Genomic DNA, 17,995 nt, shown 5'->3' with positions numbered 1-17,995 from the left:
TCCCCTCGCCCCCTCCGGTGTACCCACCACTTGTTGTCCTTTATTTGTAGCCTAAGTGCTTTGGCATTAAATCTTATTATTTTTTGGTAAATAAACCAGTTTCTGGTAGGAATTACACTCGGCGCGGTGTGAGGTCCTTTTCAGAAAGGGGGCCTGGTTCCTTTTATCTAAAATGTTGTCTATTTCTGCTTTTGTAAGATACTTTTGACTGCTTTGAAAGAGAGAAACCAGGTTTTTCTTGTGTTTCTGGGGGTGAGGTTGGGGATTTTTCTCAGCATTGTGGTGAGATTTATTCGAAGAGGCTGCATTTTTTCCTGATTTCCCTCTTTGTTCTTTGTAAGTAGTTCCAGGTCCCCCCTCACTCACACACATTATCTCTGTGTGAGTATGTGTGTGTGTAGATGCGCACGGGGGGTTCTGCGATTCTGCGCGAGTGTATGCGTGCGTGCACGTGAAGCACATGTGTGTGTGTGTGTGTGTGTGAAGGCGAGGTGGGGACTTGATGTGACACCTGCTGCTGGGATGAATAGGGTCAGTGGCAGGGCCCTTCAGCAGGCAGCAGCTGCTTGTTCTCACTGCAAGCCCCGACTCTCTCGGCCCCTTCACATCCCCTGCGACTGACGCAACACACACACACACACCCACACACACTGCCCCCTACCACCGCCTCCCGTCATTACAGTTATTATCTCAATTCCCCCTCTCCCGGGGTCATGATCTTAATCCTTCGGAAGGAAACGTGAAATTGACCCGAGAAAAACATCAAAAACAAACTTCAATTTCCATTCTTGCACTCTCCGAAAGCAGGAAGGGGTTTCCAGACGGCCGCTGACAGACAAAGATTCTTGGTATTCGGATGGTCTGACCTGTCTACGCTCTCTCGCTGTGTGGTAGTTTACCCCGCGTGTGACTTCGCGGGTCTGAAAACATGCCCCGCGGGCCTCGAGAGGAAGATCGGCGAAATACAAAAAAACACCGGCCTGAGTTGTTTTTTTCAAATCCCACTTAAATTACTGTTTGACCGGAGATTGTTTCAGTGTCTGTTTCTTTCCAGCAGAGGTCAGTCTTTTATTAGCAAAGCGAATTCTAATATGGCCACACAAAACTTAATTTGCCATTAAAAAACAAACAAACAAACCAATAAACAAAAGCATTTGTGCGTTCAGGGGGATATCTAGTATCGTACCGATCGTGCAAATGCACAGCTGGCGTATTTTGTGCCGTGCTTTTTTTGGCACCGATGAAGCGGATGACGACGCCTCCCCGCCATCATCGACCGGCCGCGCCGCGGGTCTTAAGCGAAGAACAAAGAAGAACAAATGACGGGTTCTTTCGACAGAAATTAGAAATTAGAGCTTTAAACACTTTGCGTTTCCAGTTGTTCTGAAAATTCTTCGCGTTTCTTCGCGAAATACCTCACTCGCTCTGCGACGTATTTTGACATCTTTACAGCTCTGTTTAGAAACCCAAAGTCCTCGTGATTTACCCCGACGTCAAGCGGCGCTCTCCATTTGAGGCGGCGAGCCCGCCAGGACTTATGAAGAACGTCGGCTTGGTCCTTTTGGAGAGTTTGTAATTGAAGTACATGTCAGCCTTGGACTGTGGGGCTCTCCGGGGCCAGCAGGTGCGTCCGTCGCCGATGTAGTCCTCCAAACACTGACAGGTGTAGGAACCATCTGTGTTGACACAGCGAGCGTGGCGGCTGCATCGGTGAGTCCCGGTCAAACATTCATCCTTATCTGCGGAGAAGATAAGAAGGAGATTGTGATCCTTTAAAGCAAACCCCCTTTTTTTTTTTTTCTGCAGACCAACTAAGAGGTGCTCTCCTCGCCGGAGATCTGGCTGTTTTCAAGATCATTTTTTTCGGTTTGCATCGAAGCCCAAAAAAAAAAAAAAAGCTGGCGGGTGAACCCGCTGCTGAGTGGGTGAGCTTCGAACGCTCATCAAATAAACATGATCCTTCTCCGTGTCAATTAGCGCAGATGAGCAGAACATGTGGGGTTTGCTCCACCATCCATTTAGTCATTTAGAGGGTTGACATTGAACAGATCTGGAAGGGGATTCGATCGATCGCATCTCCTTGCTCGATTATACGCGTGGAAAAAAAACAACAAAAAAGTCATACATCCTAACATGCATTAGAAGCGTTTTGTGGGAAATGTGTGACCATCTGCTTCGCAGGAAGGGGGTCTTCGCTCCAACCTTCAAAATAAGGCTTCAGGACATTCTCTACCTACGTTTCTTACAATTATTCTTAAGGCATAATACTTGAAATCATGAAAAGATTTTGAAATGATGATTTATGAGTGAACAGGAAGGGTACGTTTCTCACGTACCTCGACATTGAACCGAACCCTGGAGCATCCCCATCACGAAGCCGTCCTGACACACGCAGATGAAGGCGCCGAACGTGTTCCTGCAGGTCTGCCGCTGAGGACACGCGTGCACGTCCCGTTGACACTCATCCACATCTGCGGGCGACAAACACACACACACACATGCGCGGAAACTCAAAGTCGAGCACCTGGCTCAAGCGACTTGACTGTACACTCGTCACTTGCCGTTGGAGTTTGCACACACACACACACACACACACACACACACACACACACCGTATGACATGTCTGTCCGGGGCCGTTTCAAGTCGGTCACACTCGCGTCCGATGCTTGGACGACGGCGCTCTTTAATGTTTGCGCTGAAAACAACCATTACCTTCTAAACAGACATGCACGCCGCAAAATGAGTACCTTGGAATTGCGACTCCCGCTTTGTAGTGAAGCTTTGAAAGGTGTTTCAAAACAAAAGAAGAAGGCTCGACATCAGGTGTTAAGTTGCATGTGGGGAGAACATTTTTTTTTTTCACCCGCGTACGTTAGCTTCGTGCAAATCGGTGTTTATTATTCGACTCAATAACCGTTTTCAAGGCGGATCGGGGGCGTGTAAGTCATGACAGAAATAATCAGTGTGCATATGGAGATATCTGCAAACTTCCACTAAAGCAAGGCAAATGTCACCATGTTTTTCCAAGAATCGCTTGGTTCAAGGCTCGGCGGCGGCGGTGTGAGAAAACCTCCCCGCTAGCCGTGAGACCGGGGTAAGACGGACATCATTACAGGACAGGAGGTGTCTGCCCTCGGTGATTTACAAGACGCTTTCTAGAGCCTTGAGTCATAAAGGGGATGGACGCTAAGGAAAGAGTCCACATTGGATGATTTATGTCTTTTTGAGCCTTGGGTGGACGGACCCAAGGGAGAGTTGCTACATTAGCTGACACACTTGAAAGTTAAATAGGCTAGAAAATGAAGGCAGGAGCTGGGTTTATAAATGCCAAAATTGTATATATGTATCTATATATATATGTGTGTGTGTGTGTGTGTGTGTGGGTGATGCATCTCATTGATGATTCCAATCACAGCTTTGTCCGGTGCAGAAACACCAAATCTAGCGATCCCACCGAGATTAGGAAGAAGTCGATGTAGCGGCTACTACTCCAAGTCATTAGCCTTCAAAGAGCCGTGGCGCTGAAACGCTGCGTGCGCAAAGCATGAGCAATAAGCACCGTTCAGTCAGATCCACTTAAGTCAGAGATGAAGACTGAATTGCAATAATTCTGTTTTGTCATTATTTTGGCATCAGGGCACCGTTCTGGGAGCTCCTTTCCTTTCCATACACATGACAACAGAGGTGACATTGATTCGGGCGGACACGGCAGTCGGGGCGGAGGTTGGTTCGCGGAGTGGCGTGCGGAGGAAGCGGGAGGTGTGGGCCGGAGCGATTTCGCCGAGGCGCCTTGAATGACATTTGCCGATGGAATTCGTGGAAGGGAACCGTCTGAGCCGCGCGACGGCTCCGAGGGAGATAACTGCGTTTTGCGCCGACGAGGGCTGGCTCGCATCAGCTGTTTGCAAAGTTGCGAGACACGCTAAATCTTCTTGGCCCCGTCTGCGCCATCGCCGCCTTGCCTTTTGATGGTAACGACTATGCTTTTCCATAGCCGGATCATTTTCAATGTTCTCGTTTTATGTACTTTTAAAGTCTTGTTACTTTTATGAGCGACCATAATGAGTCCTCCAAGATCCTTCCATCACGCCGATCAAACCGCCGCCGCCGCCGCCGCTTTGAACGTTCCTGGAATCGGTGGATTTTGCTTTCGGCGACAAGCGAAAACAAACCTTTTTCTCGCCGTTCCGATCGTCACGCTCCAAAATCGGAAGACGCCGAACGGAAACAGGAGAGGCGCGGCGGTAAAGAGATGGAGGCCGGTGAACTACCTTCGCAGGTTTTGTTGTCGACGGCCAGGTGGAGGCCCGGGGGACACAGGCAACGAACATCTCCCCCTCTCTCCATCTGGCAACCAAACTGGCAGCGTAGGGAAAAACATTCGGCCCCTCCTGGAAGGCGAACAGGGAAACACTGGCTGAGAAGGGGCTCACTGAATCACCGCTGGGAGAGAAAACACACACCTCACGGAGGAGGTGTCAGGCCTGCTGTCAAACCTGTCTGGTCCAAACGCCGCGGGCGAAGGTGCCAGAGACCCGACCCCCCCCCCCCCGACACCCACTGTACCTGGATCATGTCGAAAAGAACTAGTGTTCCATTTACATTTCACATTAATATTATCACATCTCATTATCACATCTTTTCGGTTTTCTGTGTGGATATTTGAAACATTTTATTTGAATTCAGACATTTTTTTTTATATTCTTGGTTCTTGAAATTTCCCCAAAACACTTTAAGACACCCACTATACGTGGATGATGTCGAGAAGAACGTGTATATCGTTACATCTTTCTTTTTTTTAAGTATGGATATTTGTGACATTTTATTTGTGCTGTTTCTCGTGTGCCATTTCTTGCAATTTTACAAAAAAACATAGATGGATTTAATAAGGTTAATATCATTTCGGCCCTAAATTCTTTTTTTTTTTTTCCAACAATCTCTCCATCTGCGTCTCCCTGGGGGGTCCTCTGTAACTGTCAACAGCTGAAGTCATCAGGCAATTAGCATCACTCTAAATCTATTTTTACCTTTGAATACCGTAATATAATCCGTGAAATCCCACCATAAACATTTACGTTTGCCTAAAAAAGCAATTTATCCGGGTCCCGGTGCAAGTCCTCAGGTACTCTAACCTCCTACAGCGTGAGGATGGCTGGCGAATATTACAAAAAAAAAGGTTTTAAGATTCAGAAATGCCATCATTCGGGACGGCATCATCTTAGTTTTTGAGGTATTACTCACCGGTGCAGGTGCGTCCGTCTGCGCTGAGCGTGTGGCCCGGTTCACAGTAACAGCGATAGCTACCGTGCGTATTCATGCAGCGGTGGGAACACGGCCTCTCCGGGAAACCGCACTCGTTCACATCTGGAGCGGATAATCGGAGAGAATTCGAGCGGGAATCCTTGCGGCGGAGGAAGGCCGTGACGGGAACATTGGAAAAAAACAAAAGACTGACGACGCTCACCTTCATCGCACCTTTGTCCTTTATATCCCCTGGAACATAAACATTTGTCCGGTCCCACACACTCGCCGTGGACACAGGGCTTCTCACACACCGCTGCGGACAACAGACAGGCAGAGAATAAACCCGCTCAATTCCGACAGCGACATCTGTTGAGAACAATAGTGAAAGAAAACTCTGTAAAAGCATAGAAATAAAAAAAAAAAAGTTTATCCGTCCAGCCAGATGAGCAAAAGGAATCTTTTGGAATGATGACGGATGGATTCATTTTACATGACTTATCCTGCGCCGAAGGTCACGATTATCACTGGGCGAGAGGCAGGGCTTCGTCACAGGGCCTCGTATCCAGACATACGACCGTTCACACGTCATGTTAAATCATGCGACCATTCATTCTCATTCACACGTCATAAAAAAGAGAAGAAACGATTCACTCGCTCATTCGCACATCTGAACGATTTAGGGTCTCCGATGAACCTCACGCAAGTTTTGGAACATTGGGAGGAAACTGGAGAAGATGGAGACACGGGGAAAACACAGGGGGATCCTGCAAAAAGGCCCTCTGTTCATTCATTCATTCATTCATTCATTCATTCATTCATTTATTTTCTATACTGCCAATCCTGCATGGTGCCAATTGGGCGAGAGGTGGGGGTTCGGCGTGGTTTGATCGTCGGTCAATCATAGGGCCTCATATTGAGGCATGTAACCATTCGCCTTCTTGTTTGTACGTCATATATGGTCAAAAACCTCTTGACCTGACAACTGGATTTGCATTTCTTCGCAGGAAGAAGTTTTCGCCCTTCATCCGAGAGGATGAGCACCGAAGCAGCCTCTCGGATGAGCGGTGAAACGTCTTAAAATGACGAAATTCGAGGCCAGTTGCCACCACGAGATGATTTCGACAAGAATTCACCAGGACCCGGACAACTGAGAATCTCCACAGATATTTCATATAAAAATATATAACCATTCATTTCATCTGAGCATTTAAGGGTCTCCGATGAACCTTCTGCGTGTTTTTGGACGGTGGGAACGAACATGGAGACCCAGAATCAAACCAAGAACCTTGTTGTTGTTGTTGTTGTTGTTGTTGTTGTCATGCAAGCAGTCGAATAAAGTGGAGAAATGATGAGCAAAATGCGATTTCCTGATACGTTCTATCACAGAACACATCCTGAGAATAACATAAAGGAGCGATCGCACCTCCCGACGTTTGCATCCTGCCTTTTGTTTTTCTATTTTTTTCCAGAGATACTCCACACCCACCCACCCACCCACCCACACACACACACACTCAGCCATGTGTCATTGTAGTTGTGCGCTCACTGAGTCACACTGAATCACAAAAGTGACTTACGTTGACAAATGCCGCGGACATTCCTCCATCCCAAACAACAGGAAGTCGTTTGGCCGAAGCTGCAGAGCCCCGGCGGTGAGCGACCCCCGGAGCGCTCCGACACGTCCCCCCCCGCTGGCCTGCGAAGGCTTGGACAAAAGGTTATCAGAACATTAAGCGTCGTCGAGCCTTCGCCTCCGGGGCCCGGAGCTCGCCGATGCACTAGATGCCCCTGCGAGTAAAAGTTAAAGGCAACAGATGGCCTTTAAAGTTTTTACTGGAAAAACTGTAAAATAAGTGTACCACTAACTCAATAATCTCGGTGATCCGAAATCAGCTGAGATTCATTAAGCAAGTAATGGGCCTAAGGTGGAATTAATAATAACATGGAAACAACTCAAATATATACTGTTGGGAGTGTCGTGGACGGCAAAGAGGAAAAAACGTGAACGGCCTCCGACGACAGTAAATAAAAATAAATAGAAAAGGTTTTTCCAAAAATAAGATGGTTAGCAATTTGTGAGCAAGGATCAATGAAAAATTCAAAGTTTTTTAATTGTTTTTTTTTTTTATTGCCTCCCCTTCATGTGAGCCCATAAATCTAACCGCGCTCAGTGGCACTCATCTGATCTGTCTTTGAGTTTTACGATTTAATCTCACATTTCCCTCGCGGCTGATATTTTTTCTACTCGACTTCTTTTTCGCATCCAAAACTTTACGACGAGGCCGACGTTTCGATCGACGTCGCATCCGAATATCTTTTTTCGGGACGGACTCACCGGCGCGACTAACTTAAACCGCTCAAGCCAAGACGGCACGTCCTTTCAACCTTCGCCCCTTCGAAACATCGTCTAATTTCAGCGGCGACACGTGTAAGTTATTAGCAAAAAAATGCCGTCTCTTTTCGATTCAAACGGCGCTCTGTCGGGCGGCTCGCGCACTGGAACCCATTTGCTGCAGCTGTGAGGAGGGTTCCTGATTTCCCAACGTTCTCGGAGGGGCGGCGGCGGCGGCGGCGGCGGCGGCGGCGGCGGGGGGGGGGACGTGTCCAAGACATTCACATTCTGAGGGTCCAATTAACATCCGACTGAATGACCCGCAGGATAACCCAAGTGTTAAAAACTCCCCGCGCCCGCGTTTAGATAAGACTTCGGCGTTCGGTTTCCGAGTCCGAGAGAGGTTAGCGATCCTTCCTGTGTTTATAAAATTGAATAACTTGCAAAAATTTTGTTATCACTGAGCGACACTTAAATTCTCTGTATTTATAGGATACACATCAGTAAGGTACAGTGATATGGATGCTTACCTTTCCGGATGATGAGCCAGGGAGAGCGTTATCAGATGCAAGGTCACCGCAAAGAACCGTCTCCTCATTTTAGTCATTTTTTTCCCACCGCGGTTGCAGGGCTGGACATATTAGCCGACAATATAAATTTTTTTTTTTTTTTTTCTCAAAATGGTTTTCCCCCCTGTCGAAAGAGACACATGCGTCGTTTGTGTGTTTAGGAAGCAATTGTGGAGGTGTCTCCTGTGCCAAGAGCAAATTCAAGAGTGTGAGTGTGTGTGTTTGAAGGTTGGAGGTGTATGTGTGTGTGTGTGGAGGGGGTGGGGGGTCACATGGTGTAATTGCAGGGTGCGAGTTCACCTGAGATACAAAACAAAAAGAGAATGGGGGGAGGGGCGCAAGTAAGGAGAAGTATATAACATGCATCACACACACACACACACACACACACACGCGATCCACAGAAGGAACTTTCTTTGAAAACTTTATTCAAATGTGAAATATGGAGAGCAGTTTAAAGCCTTGTATTAGAGGGCGAGCTCGACGGCGTGCGTTTGATCTCGGTAACGGCGGTTGACAAAAACAATTAAATACAGTCGCAAAGACGACTGACAAAAGAAAAAAAAAAAAAAAAAAGCGAATAAAGAAAAAGCTAAAAACACCAAAAAGGGTTAATGGAAGTGGACAGCTTCCCTAATAGCAGATGTCCTACAGCATGAACGTCGGCCAAACAAAATGCAAAGCTGCGGTCCATATTTGGAAGTGAGTGATGGGCTGAATCCGGCCCAGGGGTTCCAGTTCGAAGGTATGTCGGAGCGCGGAAGGCTAAATCAAAACCACATACGGTTCTATTTTTCGCATACCTTCAACCTGGCCCAGATCCATGCCAAACGACATTCGCTATCTGAGCTACAGTTGGCTTGTCCGGGAAAAATGTCAAATAGTCCAAAGGTGATCTGCCCACGATATAAATCAACCCATGAAACATCTTAGACTTTGGTATTTTCATATGATAAGAACTGAAAACGAGTTTTCGCTTCGGTCTGCGTTTACTTGTCGGCGTTAATGAACGGACTGAACACCTTCGTCCAGCGACGCTGCATTTTAAGGCACGCATTTGGGCAAAATTACTCCTAAAAAAACAAACAAAAAAAAAAACAAAACCCTAGCCTTTCTCGTCGACTCTTATAAGACAAGTGTTTTCCGAAGTCCGAGACTGCGATCCCCGGTTCGGAAATAACCGCTGGCAGCCTCGGAGGTTCAGCCTTTGAAGCCTTAAATTTTACCAGCGCTGATCAGAGTGCAATCAGTTGTATTAAGCTCAAAGGCGGAGTCCATGTCTAAGCGCCTGGTGGTCCTCTCACTAGTGTCACACACACACACACACACACACACTGCGCTTTAACACACTCATATGTCTGATGAATGGATGTTAGCTGTTGTTTTGTGTTAACTTCCCCTCACTAAAGGCCCATATCAAACTGATTATACCTTCTCCCACTGCGACTGAACATTACTCAGCATTACTCCGCTTTCTGCTCTCAGTTGACACCTCAATTTGTCTGAACCCAAAACAACAAATGGTACATATTTGGCAGCCCCCCCCCCGCCCCTCACACACACACACACACACACCCCACCTCCCGAAAACCCATTCAGTTAATTATAAGATTACTGTGGGTAAGTGGCCCCGGGGTGTCACGGCTGCAGGAGAGGCTAAAGCCAAACTGCACTCAAACTGCAAACCGCTGTTTTTCAAATTCAAACATTTGTTCTTGAAAATGCGGTTATGTGCCTTGCCCGACGGCAGCAGAGATGTGCGGTCGGTGGGAGAGAGGGTGAATGAAATCTGAAAATTGGTATGTGCAAATATTTTGTCTCTGCTCATTTTTTAAACTCACGCGCGCACACACACACACACACACACACATATATACAGTTCCCCACCCGGCCTCAGCCTTGGATGGTTTTTGTCAAACGTGTCACCACCACACATCACACAGCGAGGTGGAAAAGAAACCATAAAATGTGCACAGTCTGCCTTGAATTAGGGCCAAACCTCATTCTGTATCTGTCATATATGATACAATTAAACTTAAGCTCGGCTGCCAAAAGGAAAGGGAGTGAGGGAAACGAAAAAAAAAAAAAAAAAAAAGGAAAGTGGCCATCAGCGTTAAACCAGAATGATAAATGTCGTCAGCCTGAGCGCAGTGTGTGGCAAGTGCAGGAGTTGATCAGAGACTTGCGCTGGGCTCGATTCCATCGTGGATTCGGTGGGAGCGGATCAAGATTTCAAGTGTGTCTGTGGCAAATCTGCAGATCCTCCTTGTCCTCCTCCTTGCCTGACTACATTAGCGGTGCAACGCGCTGGTGGTCTTTGATTCTCCAACTTGAAAAGGGATGCCCCACAAAAGAGATCAGATGTCATTTCAAGCCGGTCCTCCGGCCCCCCCACCTGCTTGAAAAGTTTAACGTATCCGTCATAAATTATCAGATTGAATCCGCCCCCCGTTGTGAAGATAAGGTTCCCGAAACAGTTGCTGTTAGTCAATCCAGCGGAATATATCGACGGCGCTCCGTTGATGATTTCTTGAAGGAGTTAAAACTTTCATTGCTGTAATGGAAAGTTATTTACATTATATTTCATCATTTTTTATTTATTCAAAGCTGAACAAGTGGCTCTATTTTGTCCGCTATCTATCGTAACGCTCTACCCAGAAAGCGAGAGCAGGGAAAACTATTTTCAAATCAAATTCATGAATCCTTGTTTCGCGCTAATGCAATGATGATGCAGAAATATTGTAAAAACACAACTAAAAACGCAACCTGTTTTTCACAGCGACGCCGGAATGAATGAATCCTAGTTTCGCGCTAATGCGACGATGATGCAGAAATATCGTAAAAACACAACTAAAAACACAACCTGTTTTTCACGGAAACGCCAGAATGACGAGAACTCAGACGATGATATTTTGATGTCGGTAAAAGTGATATGGAATATAATGCATCCGAAGACACTCATCTGTTTGTTATTTCAAGAAATGGATTTCCCTTCAAGAAATCCCGCGCAGGATCACTGGTGTCACCGAGCTTCTGCGATTGGTTAATGTTTCTTCCAGGTGACCTTTAGATGATCGAGGAGTTCAGAAAGGGTGGGGTGGAAAGGAGTTTCCAAGAAGCGAGAGGTCAAAAGCCAGAGGTGTGGGTTGGAGGGCAGATGGCAGGACACCTGCAAAGCCTAATGAGGACAGCAGGGAGGGCTGTGGCATTAAGACGCTGTTGAGGATCAGAACGCCGATCACCTGCACGCCGGTGGAGCAACTCTGAACGGGCTCCATCCCACCAACCAAATCGGTCGGTTTATTGTAAAAAGGCAAAAAAACAGGAATCCCCAATTTTCCCCAAATGCGGTAAGATTGACTTTGGAGAATTTGCTACATTGATTTTTTTTTTATTTTTTTAATGTCATTAAAATATAGTGAATGAAATCTTGCGGGCAAAACTGACAAAAAAAAAAAAACAATGAAATTCCAAGAAAAATTTAAGAATTAACTTCACAACTCAGCCAAACATGACTGCCAACAAGACGGTGGAGATTAACTTTGTGATATTTGTAATCTTCAGTGTAAAAATTTCAACCACATCAATAACCTTCTATTCTGTTTTCTGCAACTGAAAAGAAATCAACTTTATGCAAAGATTTTAGAATGCCTCCCCCCCCCTTTTTTACCCCTTCCTTCCTTCCAGCACTGTTTGTGTGACAACTGCTTCCTGTCACCACTTTGTCAAGCCTGTTAGGAAATAGTAAAACTGGAAGTACACAGTGTGCAGAAAGGCAGTGCAGCCATTAGATACAGAGCTTTGAAGAGATTAGGATGCACACAGTACACCACCAGCACAGGCAGTCTCTGTACCAAAACAAGGATTAAGACTTTGGCAATAGCGAGGCAGCGCCACAAATCACCTCCGTGCAACAGTCACCAAAGCACCACCAAGGATAATTTACATGAGAATGAATAGGCAATATTTAAAGTAGAAAAAAAACAAACATTTTTTTTTTTTTTTTAAATTTATCTGCGCTCTGCATGCTCACTCCTCCGATTCTGAAATAACGCCATGTTGATATATTTATGATTCATTTCGCAGAGTGCTCTCTGACACTGCAGTTGGACCCGAACTCAGAAAAATCGATTCATTCTCACACTTCAAATCATGACTCAAAACACATGTGTTTAAAGCGGCCTCTTCCATCTGATGCCAACTACTTGGTCACTATAATTTTCTAATTTTTGTCACGTTTATGTTTTGATTCTACCGCTTTGTCACTTTCAATTTTGAATTTTTATTATTTCTTTTAAATCTGTATCTTATGTATATGACTATGCCTATACGATGAGTGTCGAGTAAGGTGCCTTAAATATAATGTATTATTATTATTATAATTCGAATTATTAATATTATTATTATAATTATCATTATCATTGTTATTACCATTATTATTATTATTATTATTATTATTGTTATTATTATTATTGTTAGTGTTGTTGTTATTATTATCATCATCATTATTATTATTATTATTATTATTATTCTTATTCTTCTTCTTATTATTATTATTATTATTATTATATGATGGTGAGCAAGTTTGAGTGCGAGGCAACACTGCAGCGTCATCATTTTTTTTTGTTTGTTTTTGGGATCATATTGATTTAAAATGTGTTTTAAAATTTTCCGTGAACATTTTGGAATAATAATATAGATATAAAGAATCCGCTGTTATGCAGTAAGGAAGTTTCTGGAGTCAAGATGTCACAGATCACAACCGTTCAGCCCTTTCCCCGCGTCCCTGAAGTCAAGTGAAGTCAGATTTTATTTATTTGGCGTCAAATCACAACACAGCTGTCTCATGACACTCTCCGTGTGGAGCGCATCTGGACCACACTTTGATTTACAGAAACTCTACATTCCCCCGTGAGGAAGCGCTTGGCGACAGGAAACGCCGCCTTTTCCCGGCGGCCATCTGCCTCGACCGGTCGGGGTAGAAAGAGAGAGAGCGAGGGCTCGTGAGGGTAATAATTATTTGATTTACCCCCAGGACTAAATCATTTGTTTATGCGGTAAAGCGGGAAACAGGATATCTCTGACCTCCATTCATCCCGCAACATTTTTTTTTTTTTTTTTTATATATATACAGTATGTGGGTGGCCGGGGTGACATGACACTAAACGCTGAGCGAGCGGTGACTAAATCAGAGTGTCTGATTATTCACACCAAAACATAATGGAAATGGGGTGTAACATGTCGACTATTCCCACAACGTGAAGCAACCGAACGATGTCTGTTTTGATGAACGTAACCAAGTATCACGCGGCGACGACGGAACAGAACAAAATAGGTTTGTTGTGTTAAACCCTAAGCTTTGTTTTCTCTTTTGATTTATTCCGTGTTGAAACATCCACTAAACTAAATATTCTGTAGGTGTTGATAGATCAGTTTGTTGTGTTTAATACGCTGGCGACGGCGGACCACATATTTGGAAAAGCTCTGTTGGGGAGTAAAACACACGCCATCATAAATACTACCCACCCCTGCATACGTGTGTGTTCACGTATTTTTCTTTTTTTTTTTTTTTTGAATTCGTCACTTGTGCAAGACCTCAACTTCTCGCTACTGGTGCGCGATAAAACATTTTGGCCCACGCGGATCACCACAACCTGCCGTCCCCACGCAGATAACAAGGTAGCGGGCGTTGGCCCCGCTTCAGTCGGGACGGAGCCACATGTTAGCCGGCGCAGAAAAACATCTGCCGTTTACTTTCTTTATTCCGTTTCCGACCCTCTCGTTTTTGGCAGCAAGCGACGGAGGGAAGTCGGCGTTTGTCGAGCATGTGTGTCCGAAAAACACGGTCAGCAGATTGCGCGATATGCTAAGTGATAAAAGCGCATGATTCTTTTTTATTTCTCAGGTTTCTCCAGTTGACACACACACACACACACACACACAGCATTTGACCTCAGTGTTAGCTCAAGAGTTAGCAGCGAGGCTTCGGAGGATGTGTCTCCGTGTTGACTATGGGTGATGTAAGCTCGAGATGAGCTCCGCAGATTAAGAGCGAAGGCAAACAAGGGTCCCTGCCAAGACGGGCCGCAGTGTATACAGATTAATACAACAATACAGCCACACGAGCCCTGCCGTAAACCATTTGCATAACTCTTTCTAATGTGTTTCGGAAAATTTCCTCGCTTTGCTCTGAGGAGATACACCCCCCCCCCGCTACTACTACCCCAACCCCCATGGAAACATGTACCTAGGTGGTCCATTCCGACCGACATTAGCTGTTTACCCTGTGTCGCTGGGGAAGATAGAGAAGGGGAGGCCTCCAAAGAATGATGTGTTATCTTTCACAGCCGCGTTCTCACTCGGAGGGATCGGACGCACGCGAAGAAATAAAAAAAATGCGCGCTCACCGCTAATCCTTCACGTTGGCGTGTACACTTTGCCGCAGTGACAACATTCGTAGCGCCTCTTTAGCTGCCGGTTACTTTGTACAGCGTCTTTCTGCTCAGCATCTTTATGTAGTTTGAGATATCAGAGCCTTTTGAAAGCAGGTATTTCAAGGTGGGTATGGATGACAAACATTATTCCAGTGGGAGTGATATATGTGGCGGTGCGCGTCCGGTGAACAGCGCTTGGTTTAGCGTGTAACCGCAGCCTTGTTGTGATTACGCGGGGGAGGAGACAGCATGTGTCTGCACTCCAGATAGATTTATATTACCTGATATATTATATCGCACTCCTTTAAGTTTTCTCCTCCCCAAAAAGGTCAAGAGTAAAACCCTCTCGGTTTCATTCATTGTGTGCAGATGTCTGGACTCTCGGTCTCCCCGATAGACACGGCCTTGGCCTGCAGAAATGTGAAAGGAGACAGCAGGACGCCTCTGCTAAAATGCTCTGCAGGTAAAGCAAGAGGCTTAAATAAATTCTCAAATTATCCGTTCTTATCTGTCAGGGGTTTTTTCATCCTGCTAATGAATCAGCTTTTCCAGCCTAAGAATAATATTTGAATTATTAAAGCTGCATGTAAATATCTAATAGAACAGCTAACACGTGACCATATTCCAACTAGGGCTACATTTTTTTTTTTTTTTTTTTGGCTTTACATGGGTTTTTCAAAAGGTTTCTTTCCCGAGGTCAAAGATCGTACTGTACGCCGTACACCTGGCACTGGGCTACACGGTCAGATGCTCTCTAAGACAAAACATCAGGGGCCTAAAAGGAGATCTTGTCTCCGGTTGAATGTTCATCCTCAGTTGGGAAAAGGTCAGCGCGTCACGTCACAACTATGCAAGCAGACTTATGCAATAAGATATTAACATCTTGACATAACGCCATGAAAGGGAGGTCTTTTCACAAGCTTATCAGGATTTCTACTCGTGTTTACCAGTGAAGCAGCGGTTTGAGGCAGCAGAAACAGAAACCGCCTAAAACCACTAAAATTGGTTCTTCGCACTGCACCAGACCGGGGCATTTTACGGCCCGAGAGCCACATCCGGCCCGTTTTGCTTTTTTATCCAAACTATTTTCATTGAATATTTTAACAAGTGTTTTCAATCAATATTGAATTCAGAAACTTGTTTTTTTTTCTTTTGTTTTATTTTGTATGGATGATTACACACAAAGTATTGTCGGTCGGTGCATTTATATGATCATTAATGATTTTAATATTGAAATAAAATGCCAAAAAATTGGAATATTTAAATTGCAATTTTCATTTTGTTCACATAGTTGGCCCGTGCATAAAAATCAAATAAGAAATGTGGCCCGCCAGCCAAAATAATTGCCCACCTGAGCACTACACAGACACGTTACACCCCTTTAAGGTTTTGCCTTTTCCGTAAAGATGCGTAAATTGACGAAATGACGACTGGGAGTCAAACGTGGATACGAGACCTTTGGGAACAACTTTGGCTAATTCATTCATTCATTCAGCCATTCATTCATTATCTATATTGTTTATCTTGCACGTGGCGCTCGAGTCTATCCCAGTTGTTATTGGGCCGGTCGTCGGCCAATCACAGGACCTAATATAGAGACGTGCAACCAATCACTCACTCATTCATTCATCTGGGCAATTTACGGTCTCCAGCGAACCGCCTGCATGTTTTTAGATTGTGGGAGGAAACCCGAGAAGTCGGAGGAAACCCAAGCAGACGCGGGGAAAACACGGAGACTCCACCAACAACTGTGCCACCATAACTCAAAACTTCGGCTAACACAAAAAAAAAAAAAAGAAAAATGTTTTTTTAAAAACAGTAAATAACCGAAGTTGCGGTCGACTTGACCCGGCGGGGGCCGTCGTGCGTAAACACGGGGAGAATGGACCGTAAATTAATGATTCTCCGGCCAAAACGAAACTGAATGATAAGCTGTGATAAGGAGGTTTACAACCTTTTACTCGCTGCTTCGACGGGAGGAGAGACCGACGACAGTTAGTTGAGGCGAATGAAACATAAAGAAATGTGCTCGCGCTCACTGTTTTTCAGTTTTGCTCTCCCAGATCGTCTGGCCAAACACGTTCATGCTTCTCACTTGCCTGTGAGCCAATCATCTCCCCTCCGTCAAACTCCAAAATCTGTTCCTTTCCCCGCTGTCAGCAGTCATTTTATTGTCAGCTGGATGTGTCAGCGCCTCCGCTATGAAGTTATATTTCTCTTGCGAACCGAGACGACTGATTTAAATCTCTCTGTGAAGAAAAAAAAAGACGTCAGAAAAGGAAGTCTGTGACCGGAACCGACTAAACTGAATTTGTTTGCAATCCAGATTATTTGATTGCACCATTTTTTTCCCCCCACAAAAGTGTTTTGCATGATTGCATTGAAAAAGACACAGAGATGACATCATCCCTCACCCCATTTAACTTTCAGGATTCATCACGGTCAGCCAGTGTGATATTATTACTTACGGCAATAGTGCCGTGTGAATGAGAGGATGAATGGTTGCGTCTTGATACGGGATGTATGAATGACAGGGTGAATGTTGGATGTGTCTACATGATGTGTGAGCGACAGAGCGAATGGTTGCCATGAGAACAAGATGGTGAATGGTTGTGTTTCAATGCGAGATATAGGAATGAGAGTGTGAATGTTTGTATGTCTCCATAGTATGTGCTGCGTAATGAAAGGGCGACTGGTTGAGTCTCCATATATGGAGCTGTGATAGCAATGAACCCCAACTCTCGTCCAATCACAGCCGGGACAGACGCTACGGCAGTTGTCCCCAAACTACGGCTCGCGGGCCGGATACGGCCCACCTCCGCATTTTTCCCGGCCCCTGAACAATACCAGAGATGCATTATGTTTTTTTTTTTTCATTCTGGCCATGTAATTGTGACTTGTACATGCATAGAACGTAACATTCTATTCCACCCTTCTGGAGTCTGTGCCTTATCTGAAACCCCTCCCTCAAAAAAAAAAAAAAAAAATCCTCGCAACACCCCTGTCAAATAATACGGAATTGTGGCGAAAAGTTTAGGTAAGAGAAAAATAGATTCAGAATGCAGGGTATTTAACCTGTAGTGGACAAATGATTATTTGTTTGTTCAATTCAAAGAAAAGGCTGTTCGTCTCATCTGTCAAGAGATGAGACAAAGACATTTTTCAGTATTAATGTTATTATTTATTTCCTGGTTTTTTTTTTTCCCATCAAGATCCCAGAAAGGGTTAATTTTTTGGTTATGTGTGGCTTTCTGGAAAACAATAAATGTAACAATAAATTTTTTGATACAAATCGGCCCCCCGTCAGAGAAGGGAAAAGTTATTTGGCCCTCGCAGGAAAAATTTTGGGGACTCCGGCTCTAAGGTATAGATAATGAATGACTGAATGATAACTGTATTATAGGTTTTGGGACAT

At 44.9% G+C, this 17,995-nt stretch overlaps 1 protein-coding gene across 1 annotated transcript; it reads right to left on the bottom strand.

The window, feature by feature from the left end:
* Window positions 1–1,099: 1,099 nt before the first annotated feature.
* On the bottom strand, window positions 1,100–8,175 carry LOC147228969 (nephronectin). The gene is made up of 7 exons (XM_086156184.1): window positions 8,108–8,175; window positions 6,823–6,941; window positions 5,466–5,558; window positions 5,243–5,365; window positions 4,273–4,392; window positions 2,337–2,471; window positions 1,100–1,739 (listed from the first exon to the last, which is right to left on the bottom strand). The coding sequence occupies exons 1-7, from the start codon at window positions 8,173–8,175 to the stop codon at window positions 1,483–1,485; spliced, it is 915 nt and encodes a 304-aa protein (XP_086012310.1). The 3' UTR covers window positions 1,100–1,482.
* Window positions 8,176–17,995: the final 9,820 nt, after the last annotated feature.

Source organism: Fistularia commersonii, chromosome 12, assembly GCF_037954325.1.
Source record: "Fistularia commersonii isolate RoL2024-O1a breed Wild chromosome 12, RoL_Fcom_v1.0, whole genome shotgun sequence".
Taxonomy (NCBI): Eukaryota; Metazoa; Chordata; class Actinopteri; order Syngnathiformes; family Fistulariidae; genus Fistularia; species Fistularia commersonii.
This window is presented reverse-complemented; position numbering and strand designations above follow the sequence as displayed.

What these genes read in the sequence shown, in the direction of transcription:
- LOC147228969 (XM_086156184.1), bottom strand. Translation starts at nt 8,175, where the DNA reads ATGAGGAGACGGTTCTTTGCGGTGACCTTGCATCTGATAACGCTCTCC. An exon ending in CTGGCTCATCATCCGGAAAG is followed by an intron (nt 6,942 to 8,107) that starts GTAAGCATCCAT and finishes AAGCCTTCGCAG; the next exon opens with GCCAGCGGGGGGGGACGTGT. An exon ending in CGACAACAAAACCTGCGAAG is followed by an intron (nt 2,472 to 4,272) that starts GTAGTTCACCGG and finishes TGTCGCCCGCAG; the next exon opens with ATGTGGATGAGTGTCAACGG.